Source organism: Manis pentadactyla, chromosome 10, assembly GCF_030020395.1.
Source record: "Manis pentadactyla isolate mManPen7 chromosome 10, mManPen7.hap1, whole genome shotgun sequence".
In the NCBI taxonomy this organism is placed as follows: Eukaryota; Metazoa; Chordata; class Mammalia; order Pholidota; family Manidae; genus Manis; species Manis pentadactyla.
The window spans coordinates 64,439,457-64,456,546 of record NC_080028.1 but is presented as its reverse complement, the minus strand read 5'-3'; the positions used below and the strand labels follow the sequence as shown (position 1 = coordinate 64,456,546).

Sequence of the window (17,090 nt, the reverse complement as noted above, 5' to 3'; positions counted from 1 at the left end):
CAGATGGCTCCCCTGCTCTTTGGGTGCCAAGTGGCCATTCCTTCCCATCATATAGGGCAACCCATAAATGAGGTTACCCATACTGTAGCAGATTTGGGGGAGGCAGAAGCAATGCAGGCACGGAAGGCAGTGTGGTCCTGTACTCAGAGGGAGAGTTTAGAGGACTCCTTGAAGGTCTCAAGGACCCAAATGTGGATTGATTTGTATGGGACAGACAGAAATTGTATGGGAAATCAAACAGTCTTACTGGAATTGTGTCAGTAGTTGAAGCCAGAGCAGTGGTATCAGCCACTGAGGACCAAGAAGTAGAAGATGGAGACAAAGCCACAAGACCAGCCCGTGTGTCTCCAGGACTTCCTGCTAGAGAATAAGCCGATCCCACCTGGACCCTCACAGGAAGAAAGTTGGGCAGTACAGTTGGACTGAGAGGAGGGTCAAGGCCCCTGCCTTGGGGGACCAGGTGGGATCCAGATGATGGCAACCCTTAGAGGTTTCCTAGGACCCCCACTGTCGTAGAGGCCAAGATTACAATGTGAACCTGACCAGGAATCTTCCAGGGCATTGGTCAGGTGGATAGATAAAGATTGACAAAAGGGCCAGGGTCTTCTGGCCACACCCACAGCTGTGGACCTGAGGCCATTTGTACATGTACAGGTAAAATGGCCAGGGGGAGGGGAAGAACTTTTCTGGGACCCCTTAATATGGGAGCCCAGTGCACTGTGATTCAAAATATTGTTTGTTGAAGTATTTTCAGGGGCTAAGGTTAGATTTTGAGGATATGGGGATGCAAAAGTTGATGGAATTAAGGTGAAAGTTTGGATAAAAACTGGGGTAAAGTTATCAGAGTGAAACAAGCCCGAATCCCATTGGGAATAGGGTGTCTACCCTCAAAGGAGTATACTGTGTACAAGATTTGCCTATGTTGGTATCATTAAAACATGTGTCTTATCATCCCTAAGGTTAATTTCCTCTACTGTCTTTGTAGATTAGGCACACACCCTAGCAAAAGCTGCTGCTTGTTGGGGGTGCATGGAGCTCCCTACTGGGTCCACCACTGGCTTCCTGTGGAAAGTGCAAGTCATGGACTCACCTGAGCAGAACTGGTTTGAATACAACGGGAATGGCCACTTGGTGACAACTGAACTCCTTAAGCTGGAGGATTATCATAATTCTATTGTTATCTGTATCATAATTTATATTTTTATATGTTGTTATAGCCTCTGTTTCTTTTGTGGGATCTGGTTACAATACCCCAGCTTTCTCACATAGGGACCATCATGGAAGATTGAGGGCATATAGATTATGAGGAGAGAATCCTGTAGGATGGAGTATAGGGAAAATTGAAGTCCTATGGCCAGGATCCTCACCTGATATCCACTGTGTACATGCAATGAGGTAATACTTAGCCTACTGCACAGGGGCATGCTTGCATACCCATTGGCAATGAGTCATTACTGCTGGTATTGCTATAAAATAGTTCCCTCAGTGCTTAGAGAGAGAAAAAGAGAAGGAGGTCCTATAAAAGAGAGCAAGAGAGCAGGAGAAAGGGGAGCAGAGGCTGCAGGCGAGGGCAGAGCCTGGAGTGGAGATGGAGTCTGGGGCAGAGGCTGAGTCTGAAGCAGAGACGGAGGCAAACAAGATTCTAGCATTTGACCTGCCACTGTGAGATGCACTGTTGTCATTTTGGTTTCACTGAATCCCAAGTGAACTTGCCTGGAGCTGAAACCCTCAGGTGAGGCAGACCAAGATGGAAACAGTGATAATGGATTCTGAAAATATTTGACAGCAATGACAACAATTTCCTGACAAACAGGATGAGAGCAAACAAGGGTCAAATGTGGCCTGAGAGCTTGAGGTTGCCATCTGCTGAGATGGTTCCTATCATAACCCACCTTGAAATATATTTATTTGAAAAGTTACATAGATAAGAGCCCTGCATTTGGAGTTAGCAGGTCTGACTTCAAACCCTGGTTTATTCACTTGTTCAACGTCTGACCCTGTGGATATCACGTAACTTCTTAAGTCTCAATTTCTTCATCAGTTTCTTCTGCTAGGAGTAAATGGGCTAATACATGCAAAGCATTTCACCAAATGCTTTGTGCATAGTAAGTGCTCTTTAAATGGTAGGTGTGCTTTACTGTTACTCTTACTATAATTGCTGTTTTGATCTCACATGTTTTATATCTACTACTGGGTTATATTCCTGACATTTTTCTACAAGAATGCACTGTCCTGTATGTAGAGTTAGTATGGGCTCTCTCAGTATACTAACCATGGTTTGGCGGACATGATGCTGTGGGTGGGGAACCTGGTATCAGAAAGGCTGACAGATGTAAATGGCTAATTGACCTTTTCATACTCAATTCTAAAATTGATAGAAATTGTATGTATTTCCTCTTTAGCCATACATGGATTTTCAAGCACTAAGTCCAGAATATAATAGAACATTGCAAGTTGAATTGCCACCCCACCCCACTTTTTTTCATTTGTATTCACCATGACCCCTTGTATTTTTTTTTTTTTGCTTGTCAATTCTTTTCCTGTTATCTTTGAAAACTATAAGACAATGATGAGAGAAATTAAAGACACAAATAAATTGAAATCTATCCCATGCTCATAGATAGGAAGAATTAATATTGCCAAAATGGCCATCCTGCCCAAAGCAGTTTACAGATTCAATGTAATTCCTATTAAAATACCATCAGCATTTTTCAGTGAACTAGAGCAAAGAATACTAAAATTTACATGGAACTACAAAACCCCAGATAGCTAAAGCAATCCTGAGGAAAAAAACAAAATGGGATATTACTCTCCCTGACTTTGAGCTGTACTACAAAGCTACAGTAATCAAATCAGTATGGTACTGGCACAAGAACAGACCCAGAGATCAATGGAACAGAATAAAGAGCCAATATAAACCTATGCATATATGGTCAATTAATATAGAATAAAGCAGCAATGAATATACAGTGGGGAATAGATAGTCTCTTCAATAACTGGTGTTGAGAAAACTGGACAGCTACATGCAAGAGAATGAAACTGGATTACTGTCTAACTCCATACACAAAATTAAAACTCAAAATGGATTAAAGACCTAAATGTAAGACGTGAACCATAAAACTCTTGGGAAAAACATAGGCAAAAATCTCTTGAACATAAACATGAACAATTTTCTTCTGGACCCGTCTCACCAGGTAAGAAAAACAAAATAAAAAATGAACAAGTGGGACTACATCAAGACAAAAAGCTTCTGTACAGCAAAGGACACCATCAGCAAACAAAAAGGCATCCTATAATATGGGAGAATATATTCATAAATGATTTATCTGATAACAGGTTAACATTCAAAATACATAAAGAACTCACAGGCCTTAACACCAAAAGATATATAACCTGATTAAAAACTGTGCAGAGGACATGGAAAGACATTTTCCCAAAGAAGAAATGCACATGGCCAACAGGCACATGAAAAGATGCTCCACATTATTAATCATCAGGGAAATGCAAATCAAAACCACAGTGAGATATCACCTTAGATCAGTTAGAATGGCCACTATCCAAAAGAAAAGAAATAACAAGTGTTGACAAGGATGTGGAGAAAAGGGAACCCTACTACATTTTTGGTAGGAATGTAAACTGGTGCAGACAGAATGTAAAGTAGTATGGAGGCTTTAAATATAAACATAACTTAAAATATAACTAGCCATACAACCCAGTAACTGCATTTCTACAAATTTACCCAAAGGAAACAAAATCTCTGATTCAGAAATATATGCACCCCTATGCTTATTGCCACATTGTTTATAATAGCCAAGATATGGAAACAACCTAAGTGTCCATCAGCAGATGAATGGATAAAGAAGGGGTGGTACATATACACAATGGAATATTATTTAGCCATAAAGAAAAAAGAAATCCTGCCTTTTGTGACTACAGGGATGGATGGATCTAAAGGATATTATGCTGAGTGATATAAGCCAAGTGGAGAAAGAGAAGTACCTTATGATTTCACTTATTTGTGGAATCTAAAAACAAAGCAAAACAGAATGAACAAAATAGCAGTAGACTCATAGACAATGAGAAGTGACTGGTTGTTACCACGAGAGAGGGGTTGCAGTGGGTGAGAAGGGTGAGCAGGATAAAAGGGCACAAAAATTTCAATCATAGTAGAAGTTGGTCACAGGGATGGAAGTGCAGCATGGAGAATATAGCCAATGGTTCTGTAACATTTTCTATGTTGACAGATAGTAACTACACTAGTTGGGGTGAAGATTTAATAATGTGTGTAACTGTTGAACCACTGTGTTGTATACTTGAAACCAATATAATATTGTGTATCAACTATACTTCAATTTAAAAAAAAGGAATAGAAGGAAGGTTGGCTCTGGCAACAGGTGGCCTGGGGACAATAGCATCAGGGGACCCACAGAAGAGGATGCAGATTGTCCTGGAGCAGAAACTCATTCCTCAACCTCATTTGTTAAGGATGTCTGACTGTTCCATAGTGAGCAGGAACTGTAGACTGATATGAAAACCCACTGCATGTTCTCTAAAGTTCTTGCAATTAACTGTGCGTAAAATATATATGTATATTTATATTTATGTGTGTGTATATATACATATATATATATGTATGTATGTATACAATCAACCTTAATATAAGAATTGCTAAAAAGTATTCTTCCTAAAGAATCCTCTTTAAATTTGCTTAAGTGATGTCGTTCCTCTCTCCCAAGCTTGTAGCAATCCTCTCTAATTTGGCATCATATGTAAATTTAATGAGCATTTGCTCTTTCATCATCCAGGTCATTGGGTCATTGATTCTTATTTCCCTTTATGCTTTTAGAGCAAAGAGACTGTCTCAATCCATCTTTTCTAGTCCTCGTAATCTGTGAACGGTACTTTCCTGATTCCATTGTACTTTCAGGATAAAAGCATCTTCATTTTCAATCTACCCCTAAAATGGAAAAGTCATTTCACTAGAATGTAATTCACTTTTTCCTTTTTACAGACTAGTTCTCACTTTTTTCTCTTCCCATTCTAAAAATATGTCTGTAATTTTAGACACTTTTTCCTTTTAATATGTTTAATAAATGGCCTTGAGTATTCAAATACACTCACTTCTTAAATTCAAATCCACAAAAATTAATATCTAGTCTGTTGATTCCCAACCTTTATTTCTCTATTATCTTCTCTACCCCTATAAAACATTTCTACATAAAAAATTATTTAAAGTGTAATGAAATTACTATGCAGGAAGAATAACAAAAAACAGAAATGGGAATAATTAGAATAATTATTAAGGGAATAATTATAAGAAATGATAAGGCAGCAAAGCACTAATGCAATGAGAGGTTGACTGTTGGCAGAGGTTAATGTTGCCTAGTAATGGGGATCTTCAGGGAGAAAAGCACAGAAGAGCAGTAATGGGAAGTTTTTATTAAATACTACAACTATAAAACAAAAAAATTGAGCTCTACAACCTGCAATTCTAGTTGCTACAATCTTTCCTGAAATGCTAAATCTATCATATTTCCACCTCTACCACACCAACAGGAATATTGTTTCTAGAATGCAGTTTTAATTGTGTTATTCCTCTGTTTGAGACTCTCCATTGGTTGTTGACCTGCTGGATAAATTTCAATCTTCCTGTAACATATAAGAAATCCTCCAAGTTCTTACCAGTTTATCTCTCCAGCCTGTCTACTACAGCAAACCCTCACCAGTCTATGATCATGTTGAACTCCTTAATGTTCCACTCAGTCACTACTGTGTTCCTTTTCTAAGCCTCCTCTGCAGAATGGTCCTTGTTTGCCTTTTTAGCACTCCCTCTTACTCCCATGACTATATCTTGTACATATTCCTATCATAACTCCTAAGATTCTGAAATTGGTATCCATTACTTTTTTCCAGCCATCATTGTTTTTGGAAACCCTACTTCCAATAATTCCAGCAGGCTCACCAATTATGTGGCCCATTCTTTCCAGCACAGAAGATGAGCCCATGGCCCATGTGAGCCAGCAGAATGTCCATAGGGACATATGATCTGGCAATCCTACTCCTGCATATACTATCTGAAGGAACTGAAATCAGTATCCCAAAAAGATACCTACATACCTGTGTCCTTCATGGCATTTATTCACAATAGCCAAGATATGGAAACAACTTAAATGTCTTTCAATGGATGAATTGATAAAGAAAAAAAAAAAGAAATATTATCTACATAATAAAAGGAAGCCCTGCCATTTGCAACAACATGGATTAACCTGGAGGGTATTATGCTGAGTAAAATAATCCAGACAGAGAGGACAAATACATGATATCACTTACATGTAGAATTTTTTTTTTAAAGTCATGGAAACAGAACAGAATGGTGGTTGCCAAGCGGTAGGGGAAGGGGAAATGGGGTACTGTAGGTCAAAGGGTACACATTTTCAGTTATAAAAAAGAATAAGTTCTGAAGATCTAATGTACAGCATGGTGACTATAGTTTTAAATAATCCAGTATTGTATACTTGAAAGTTGCTAAGAGTTCCTCTTAGGCATTCTTACCACAGGCACACAAAAAAAGAGTTAACCATATGACCTGATGGATGTGTTAATTATCTTGATCTTGGTAATTGTCCCACAATGAATATGTGTATCAAATCATTACATTGTACAACTCAAATGTATGCAAACATATGTGTCAATTTTTCTTCAATAAAGTTTAAAAACAAATGATACATGGCCAAAGACAAGTAAGCCAGGATCCTTTATGATGGTACTGAACACCCTAGTACAGTTTGCTCATTTATCACATTTGTAAATTGGCAAGCGAGTGTACCAAAAGGTACAGAGGGCAGAATAGTAATCATTACCTCTTCGTTCTTTCCCATTGTTTTGTTAGCCTTCTTGAATAAATTTGAAATTGCTCAGATATATGAAGTCTGGGATAGATGTTATATACATGTAAAAACACTTCATAACACATTTAATCAGAATAATGTTTTCCCGATATTATCATTCTGAAGTAAAACTGGCATTTACAAATAGTCTTTTAGAATTGGTAGTAGGTGGGAAATAACTACAGACATGTCTCCAAACTTATCTCAAGCTGCCTTAATTATTTTCTGCACTATATTTTAAGAATCAATATGATTGAATGAATTGAATGTGCATGCACAAAATCTGGCTAGAAAACCTGATGTTTAAAAATAAATACATTTTAAAATATGTGTTATTTAATATTTAATATTTGTTTATTTAATGTTTAAATAAATTTTAATACATTTTTTAAATATGGCTCTGTACATCCACTTATTTTCATAAAATTTCAAAAACCCTCATTTTTAGCCACTGCAATGGTCAGCGACTTGATATTTTCTAACACAACTTGTGTCTTCAAATATTATTGTATACAATATTAACTAATAATCATTGACACAGTAATTTCCTGAATGCAAAACCAAATATCCAAATTACTGCACCAAGGAATTCTGATGAACTGTTATTTAACCTCTAGTTATAAGTTGGGATATCCTGCTTTTCAGAAAAAATATTAGCAAGAGCATTTAAAAACTTAAAACATTATTAAATCAATAAAGTGTGCAGAACTCTCAATAAATGCAATTCAACCTACACCAAAAATAAAGTAGGTCTTAACATTATTTTAACAATTAAGTGGCTGCTACTTGTTCAATACTGAAATGTAAATGGTCATGTTAAAATTAGAACTAAGAACAACTAAGTAGAACCACTAAGGGAGATATAAGGAAAAAATCTAATTCAGATAACAAATGGAAAAATGCTCATAGTATGTCTTGTTTCTGCTAGTCATTCACCCAAAATCTTTACCATTCAAAGTCTAGTCTTTAGAATTACATATATTGTACTTATTATCCGGGAACCATTCCTCATTCCCCAAATTTTTCTTTAAAAATGTTTATAACCACTAGTTCCTTCTTGGAGTTTATGAGTCTGCTGCTGTTTTATTCCTTCAGTTTTGCTTCATTGTTATACTCCACAAATGAAAGAAATCATCTGGTACTTGTCTTTCTCTGCCTGACTTATTTCACTGAGCATAATACCCTCTAGCTCCATACATGTTGCTGCAAATGGTAGGATTTGTTTCTTTCTTATGCCTTAATAGTATTCCATTGTGTATATGTACCACATCTTCTTTATCCATTCATCTACTGATGGACACTTGGGTTGCTTCCGTGGCATCTTACTACACTGATGGACAGTGATTGCAATGGGGTATGGGGGGGGGACTTGATAATATGGGTGAATGTAGTAACCACATTGTTTTTCATGCGAAACCTTCATAAGAATGTACATCAATGATACCTTAATAAAAAAAAATTCCACTCCATATTAAACAAGTTGAACAAACAACAAACAAACAAAAAATGTTTATAAAATACATATGTCATATCACGGCCTATATCCATTTGCATCAACCATTCAAAATAAGTAAGTATTTAAAGGGCATCAGTGAAAAATAATTAGTCACTATATGGGGTCAGCTCTCATTATACATATAATAAAAACTGATGTATCACACCATTTGTACAGCAATTTTATATCATCTCTAAACATTTACTCATTAATACTTACAATATTTCTATGCATTATTTTCAAACACTCATCTCTATTTTACTGATGTATCAAATACAAAGCCCTAACTCATATAATGACATGAACCTAGTGACTCTATGTTTGCTCATAGTCCATTTCTATCTACCAGGAAGAAAAGAAAATAATACATTTACCATAAGATAGTTGGCAAACCCCAGGTAGTGAAATATCCAATTGGCACTTGGGTCTTATCTATTCCCACCTTTTTATACGCGATCCAGTCAAACACTCTGTCAATATCGGTTGCCTGTCGCACTTCCTGTGACACAGGATGGGAACTGGCCACGCCATCAAGCAGCATCACTTCATGCAGAACATCTGTCAGAAACCTCTGTTTCTCCTGCAATACAGTAGACAGAGCAATATCATCGTCATGACAGGGTATGTGTGACAACACAAACAGGATGTATGTTATTCCAGTGATGATGTTCATCAGCCTAATGATGAGACTTAACTCTAAAGAAAACCCAGGAAATAAAAGTTACTTGAAAGTGGTTAATTTGAGCACAACATGAAACAGAATTGATGGACTACAATGGGCCCTCAATAGATAAAAACAATGGACTCTGCTCTAACAGTGGTTAAGGCAAATTTGGACATTAGGAAGTAAATGAAACTGACTAGTATTGTTTGTGCCTTCTACAGGGTCAGGACTACTACTCCAGGCACAAATAACCTTTTTAGTAAGTTTGATATAAGGATAATAACTAAATTTCAGGGTTCTAGTACTGTTTAGCTATTTATACCATTTATTTTTAGCACCATTTAAACAGCTCACTCTCTCTCTCCCTGTCCCTCCATACCTTGTTCTGTTTCTTTCTCCATCTTTCTTCCTTTCTCTCTGTCCTGCATTCTCTCTCTCTCTCTCTCTCTCTCTCACACACACACACACACACACACACACCTTATTTTCTGAAAACATTCTAGCAGATCACAACAAATAGTGAAAGGTGTTATTGACATCAAACTATAATATCTGTGGGTCTGTGGGTATATATGTGAATTCGGAATAATGGACATGAAGTGGAGATCAATAGGCATTAATGACCATTATCATAAAATTGTGAAAACAGACAAAATCACGAGACTTCTATTCTTCACCTTGTTGAGACATTTGTGTTTGCTCTAAAAAGAGCTAATTTGTCATATTAGAAATAGATCATAAAGAAAAAGTACTTCTCTGTTGTTTTTATTGTAAGAAACGTGCTTTAAGTAAACAGATCTGGTTGTTAACAAAAATGCTGGTAGCTGTTAGTCCTACTGGCCTCCTGCCCTCACTGAGGGAGGAGGGAAATAAAAAAGCAAATGCAAGAGATAACAAGTAGGGACCTGAGGAGTATCATTTCAGAGATTAAACACCACAACACTTAAATTGCTCTAGCTAACTCTAAACTTATTGCTAGACCTTCCTAGTTTTGAACCAGCAGATAAACAGCATGTTATTTCTGAGTGAGTTATAATTTCAAACTGAAAGTACACCAAAAATACTGGCTTTAAAAAGGGGAAATGGTGAATAAATATGCTAGAAAAGAATAGTTAACTATTCTTATATGTGGGCATATATATGTGCATGTTACTTTAAACATAGCTTTAAAGAAACATTCTTGTTCATCATTCGTTCAATGACTTAGTATGTTGAATCAATAATATAATTAATTAGCCATCCAACTATATAAGGTTTATTTTCTAGTAGCTTATTTTTGTGGTCTGAAGACTATGTATTTAATTTCTTCAGTTTTGTTTTGGTCTAAGGATTTCACATCAGTGGTCCATGTGCCATCAAAGAGGACAATGTGCGATGTCTGAACCTGAAATCACTGAGTCCCAGAAGGCTGCACCAGACCCTAAGAGGCCACAGTGAGAAGTTCAAATTTACAGTGAATTAAATGAAAGTATGACATAAACTAACACTTCATTTTTTTTCAAATTCAGTTCCTAATTTAAGATGAATTAAGGAGGACGGATTGGATCATGAGATTTAAAATTTTAAGAATTAAAAATTGGCATTTACATCACTCATTTTAAGTCCACTAAAAAGCAAAGATAAGATCTTGGACAAATAGCCTAGTTTAAAGAAGAAGAAAATCATGTATTTGCAAAATAAAAACTTTGATGTTACTTTTACACAGGTATGCAATTTTGTTACTCATTCAACTTTAAATGCACATTAAAACTATTTGATTTTGGAATTCATGGGAGGAATCAATACATGTATAATTACACTTCAACTTGACCAATGAACACTTTTATTTAGAAGAGATACCAAAATGAAGATGTGATTTCCATTCTGAAGATAAAATAATAGTCAGTTCTTCAAATAGTGAGTGCCTGCTTCATTATATCACTCAACCATCAGACTAAAAATCACAGGGTAAAATGAACTTAAAATGATGCTTTATTTGAATCCTGGTTTTTAATATTTAGCAACAATAAATACATATTAATCAATACTAAAATTTAGTAAACATATCTTGGTTTGCTAGAAATGTGATTTTTTTAATGGTATAAAGTAAATGGCTAATTATAAAGATGAAATCTAAGGTAAATTTCCAAAATAAAACTTTCATGTTTAAGGAAATATACATGATATATGTCTTCATGCTTCTGAAGGAAAAGAAACGAATGTCTGCCTGGTCAGCAGAATATCAAGAAGCTGTAACGCAAAGTCTTTAGCAAGATTCATCTACATTGTTGGAGTGAATGATATTGTTCAACTGAGGGGAAAAAAAGCACGAAGAAAAATTAAGAGAGAAAGTTAAAAAAAGAAAGGAAGAAAACCCTGGCAGAACAAAGTTCAGAAGGGAGAATATGTTAAATTGAGGAAGAAAGACAATTCTTGCTAGAGGCAAACCCAGTTTAACAAAACTACAAAGTTTCCAGGAGAGAAGGTGCTAATTTTTTACAAAGACCTGCATGACTATAAAATAAGAAATGATCTGAGCTTTTTTAGTCCCTGGCTGTGGCCCTCTCCTTCCTCATCAACAGCAACAATAATAATATCAGCAAAAATAATTAATTATTTGTTAATTGTCTACTATTGATCTGAGACTTGAAAGTTTTTTTAAAAAGTTAAGGAAATCCTGGCTCTAATGTGACATAAGAGATTAAACAAAATAGTTGGCCACAATGAACAAAATAAGTTTTCTCTTACAGATTAGAAATGCTAAAGAAATGTTGGAAAAAGAATTACAGAATTTGATCCGACCCTTGAAGGTACTTGCATGTGTGTGTGTGTGTGTGTGTGTGTGTGTGTGTGTGTGTGTGTGTGTGCATGCGCACATGCACTCACACATGGGGAATTATTTATGGAGCATATTCAACAGTTAGCTTTTATTCTAGCTCATAGTTCAAGAACACCATGACAAGCCATTTTACCACTTTTAAAAAGCAAAACAATTAGATAAAATGGAGAACTTTAAAATCTTTAAGTTTAATATTAACAGTAACAAAAATCTTACCACTCTAATATAGACCCTTCTTAGAGTTGTTACTCTCATGCCTTCATTTAAAGTTCCAATAATACTGACTATATCATTTCAAACTGAATTACTTTAAACACTAAATTTCATTTGAATTTTTAGAAAATAATGCAAAAGTTTTTCAGGAAAGTAAAGAAAGTATGAGTTGACAATAGCACATGGAAAAGAAAGCCTCCATTCACTCACTCATTAGTTCATAAATATATATTAATTTCCTACTCTACGTCAAACATTGTGTTGTGTTTGGAAAAGAAATATATGCCCCTAACCTCAAAAGAACTTAAAAGTGGAAGTGAAAGTACAAGAGAAAGATAAACAGCTAACTGCATTGTAATATGATGGATGCTATAAAAACACAGAGTATGAAATGATTAATTAGTTTAGAAAAGGCTTCACAGAGGAAGTGACATTAAAGTAGGTTGTTGAAGCATGATGGGTTATTCAGATGAATGGAAGAAGAGCTTTATAAAAGGGCAAATCCAGGCAGAGGAAACATGAAAAAAAAAAAAAAAAGCTTCTCTGAATCCTCAGGTATCAGGTTAAAGACTTTGATCTTAATAAGTAGACAGTAGCAGTCATAATGACCTAAAGTAAAAGTGGTGTCTTAAGAAAATTAACTTATCTGTAGTATACACGGTGATTTCATGTAGACTGAGACGGGACACCGGAAGTGGCTATTGCACTAGGAGTAGATGTGGTGACGATGCATTAGAGCATCGCTGAAGGACTGTTGTATCTAAGAAGACAGTTTGGATGAAAAATCAGCCAAAACGGACTTGGTCCCTTTAGTGGGTGATGAGATAAAGTACTAAGAGACAACTGCACTGCTTTTAGACTTGATGGGATTTTTTTAAAGCGGGGTGGGCTACTGAAAGAAATGGAGCAGAAATAGAGAAATAGAAAAAAGTCTGATTTGAAGGGCAAACTAAAAAAGACCAGTTTTAGCCACATTGCAAGGCATGGGGCCGTGAACATTCGAAAAGCAATGTGCTACAGGCAAATGCAATTAAAAGCTTGCGTCTAAGATAAGGAGCAGGTACTAGCAACTTTTTACAATAAATTGCAGTTTGTATGAAAATATAAATGATGTCTCAGAAAGAATTCACTTTTTTCCCATTTCTTACAATGTGAGCATTTCATATACTGGTATTTAGTAATATACATGAAGAGCAATTATTAAGAATTCTTATCCCAGCATTAGATACACCTTGATGTGAAATTATATTCCTTGATGTCTCAAAATGGCTTCTGCCCGAACATGTCAAGGTCTGAGAGGTTAAAAAGGAAATATACCCAGTCTAGCCATAGTCATAAAGATGAGTGGGAAAATAGGAAGTATTAGTGAAAGGTAGAGATGTTGGCAAGTTCCTATAGGAAGGCTAAGTAATTATAATTAAAAAGCAATAGCAGGCAGACACTGACTCTGTCACCAGGGAAAAAAGAAAAAAAATCAGAAAATAATCTGAATCGAGATCAAAGAAAGTCACATACATCAAACCAGACAAAGATGACAGCCAAGCCTGAACCAATTCAAACACTGGTGAGGTGCTCAGAGGCATGAAAAGAACAGAAAAATATTTCTCAGGGCAGGCGTGGGTTATATCAGAGCAGCCACGAGGACTCAATTTTCTCAGAGGATGGATCTGAACATTAATGGCTCTTTTGGTATTCCTAGGAGACAAGTCATGCACAGTGCTGCAAAGCTGATAAAAGAGTTCTAGACTGGAAGAAAAATATCTGCCATTCACTAGCTGTATGACCTTGAGCAAGTTACTCAATCTCTTTAGACTTCAGCCATCTTCATTTGTAAACATATGTGGTTGCAAAGATTAAATAAGAAAATTTGTTCTACAAATATTTATTGAGCACCTGATATGTCCTAGATGGTATGCCTGGTTCTGGGGATAAAAAGATACAAATATATGGATCTGACCTTCAGAGTTTTTAGAGAAGTTTGAGAGACAAAGATGAAAATAAATATTAAACCACCACCTGCCATATGTAAAAATTAAAGTGGATTCAGAACACAATGTGACTACACAGAGAAGGCTGTGATTTGTTCTACCTGGGGGAAAAGCAGGAAAAGTTTCTGAATGATAGTTGAGTTGAACCATTAAGGATGACTGGAGTTTTATAGGAGGATACAGCAGAAAAGGCATTTTGGACAGAAAGGAATATTCTGGGAAAACTCATGGAGATTTAAAAGAGCATGGCCTATTTGGGGATGACAGAGTTTTGTGTGGCAGAAGGCAGGGAGTATAAGGGGTAAACAACTAGTGGTTGGTACAGAGAAATACACAAAAACAAAATTACCAAGAATCCTCATGCTTTAACCTGAACGTTATTGAGCATGAGGAAGCCAGAATTAAGAAGTGACATTACTAGACCTACATTTGGAGAGATAACTATGAATAAATAGTGGAAACTGGACTAGAATGAGGAGCAACTGGAAACAAACATAGGACAATACTGCATAATTGTGCACAAATGGCACATGATATGGGCTTTATCTTTGTGATCACAAAATATATTGTACCGATTATTTGTCTAAAATTTAGTTCAATGTTGTGATGATCAGTGACAACCAACAGGGTATTTACTTTGGCATTCCAAAATGTATGAATTCAGTGTAGACTTAGACACAGATATAGACATAGACATAGATAATAGATATGTATGTAGACACCATATATATAGCCAAAGAGAGACAAATATTCCTTTTTCAGTATTGTCACTTGTTTCTTTAAAGCAATGTCTTATTTCAGTTTTTAAGATTCACAGTATCCTCTTAGATGTACAGTTTCTAATCCATGGAATCAAATCAGTTAGAATGTCTGACAAAAATTAACTTGAACAATGAAATCTAATCCCATACATGTATGCTGTTTGATTCCTATGTGTGATACCCTGTGTTAGACGTTGGGGAAACAAGCATGAGTAGGACATAATTCCTGCCTCTGAGCCACTCCCATTATGATAGGGAAGACAGATACATGTACAACTGTTAATGCTACTCGATGGGTGAAGTATTCATAGCATACAGAAAGTGCCATAGGAGCAGAAGGAGAAAGTGTGGATAAAAATGCTTTCAGCATCTATGACCATGCTGTTTCAACCTCAATTGATCTATCAAGTAGAAGACATAAGATATAATGTGTCATTTATGTTTTACCTCTCTGGAAGACTCTAGTGCCAAGAGATAAAGACTTTTAAGTTTTCACAGGTCAAACAAAAGCCATATGAATCACTACTAATCTGAACCCCTTCTATAACAAGAGATATAGGAATACCAGCATTGCATAATCTGGCTCTTTTACTCTTGCTCTTCATGACTCATTCAAACTCATTCAAATGATGGCAAAGGTAAAAGCAGAAGAATATGATCAATAATTCAAACAAGAAAACAAACATACTGGGGGGAAATATTTATCAGGTTTTATTTATGTGATATGGTATCTCTGGAGCTTTGCAATTATCATTTTTTGTAAATACTTAACACAATGTCAGATTTGCAAAAAGGAGAAATTATTTGGATTCCAAGATTCCTAAAACACTGAAAGAATTTTACTGTCTAATTTTATATTGTCATCCTACTTTCATTAAGTTGTAAAATGTCCAAAAGTATTTTAAACTGTTACTCAGCTGAAAGTTATCTAGACACACTTGGGAAATACTATGTCATTATTTAGTTGATTAGTTAGCATTTTATAGACAGCTAAATCATACTGATAAATGAAATAAAACTAAAGAGCTAGTGGAAATAAATGTTGCTTCTCTTTAGCAGTGTACTTTAAAAATTAACATTTGAAATCTCATGTTGAAAATACACATGCTCAAGATGTTAATAATCACTTTCATGAGCAGCTTAATAAAGCAGTCCATGTATATTAAAGTCAAACTTGTGTAAACACACACATATGCAATAGGCAATGAAGAATATTTTTAAAATAATCACCATTAACACCTACAATGAAACTGAAATTTTACTTCTTTATTTATTTACATAACCTTTTACAAAAAGTGGTGTGTGTACTCAATAATACAGGCAGATCTCTATTGACATGATGTTATTCAGTGATTTCAAATATATTTCTAGGAGAATATCTCAGATGACTTCTCATAACCCCAAAAAGTCCCTTGCATGGGTTTCTATGAACTGTTATATTTTCAAAGATTACCAACACAGAAAAAGTGGGTTAAATTGTGAATCTCTTCAATGACTACATCCTTCAGCTGCTGTATGTTTTGTTTGTAACATCCAAGTGGAATGTCATGTTATTTTATCATCCAAGATGTGAGACAGCTAAGCGAAAATGCTAAGGTGGAACACAGAATGTACTTCATTATATACAACCAAATTCTGTGCCTTCTACAGACTTACTCAAGAATTTTAAAGATACAGCAATACCGATATGACAGAAGTTACCATCAATTAGTCATTCACATTTTCATTAATTATAATTTTGTGTCTTACAGAACCATCATGAATGTGCTTCAAATAATGTTGATCTTAGTAATAATTATAAACAGGTTGTCTAATTACATAGCTCATTCTGATTCTAGCAGTCCCCCAAATCACTGTGAACAATCACCATATGTCATGTGCTTTCATAGAACCCTTTAAAATGTTCATATCATTAAACTTCCCTTCATGTTTTTAGGATTTCTTGACACCTTTCCCTGTTTTCCTTCAAACATTTATCCAATGTAGTTTCATATATTTTAAATCTCAATATCCTTTTAATTCAATGAATGAGTTCCTAATACAGGTACAGAAACTGTTACATTGTTTCATAAATGATCTATTGACCTTCATTTCATAAATTTTTGGTTAACTTTTGACCAGATTTTTATCAATGAATATCTCATAAATACCACCATGCTTTAGGTTAAATGCTGAAGAATGATGGTGAAAGACACAGTCCCTAGCCTGCTGTTTGGTAGGGGGGATGTACCTCCTGCCGTTTGGTAGTTAACATTAACTCATTC

General features: G+C 35.6%; 1 protein-coding gene across 1 annotated transcript in view; it reads right to left on the bottom strand.

Annotated features, from left to right (window-relative positions):
- The window catches only part of TRHDE (thyrotropin releasing hormone degrading enzyme), a 395,556-nt gene that overhangs the window by 144,517 nt on the left and 233,949 nt on the right, over nt 1–17,090 (bottom strand). The window contains exon 6 of the mRNA XM_036930808.2: nt 8,825–8,962. Coding sequence (XP_036786703.1) covers nt 8,825–8,962 — 138 coding nt within the window. The remainder of the gene's footprint in view (nt 1–8,824; nt 8,963–17,090) is intronic.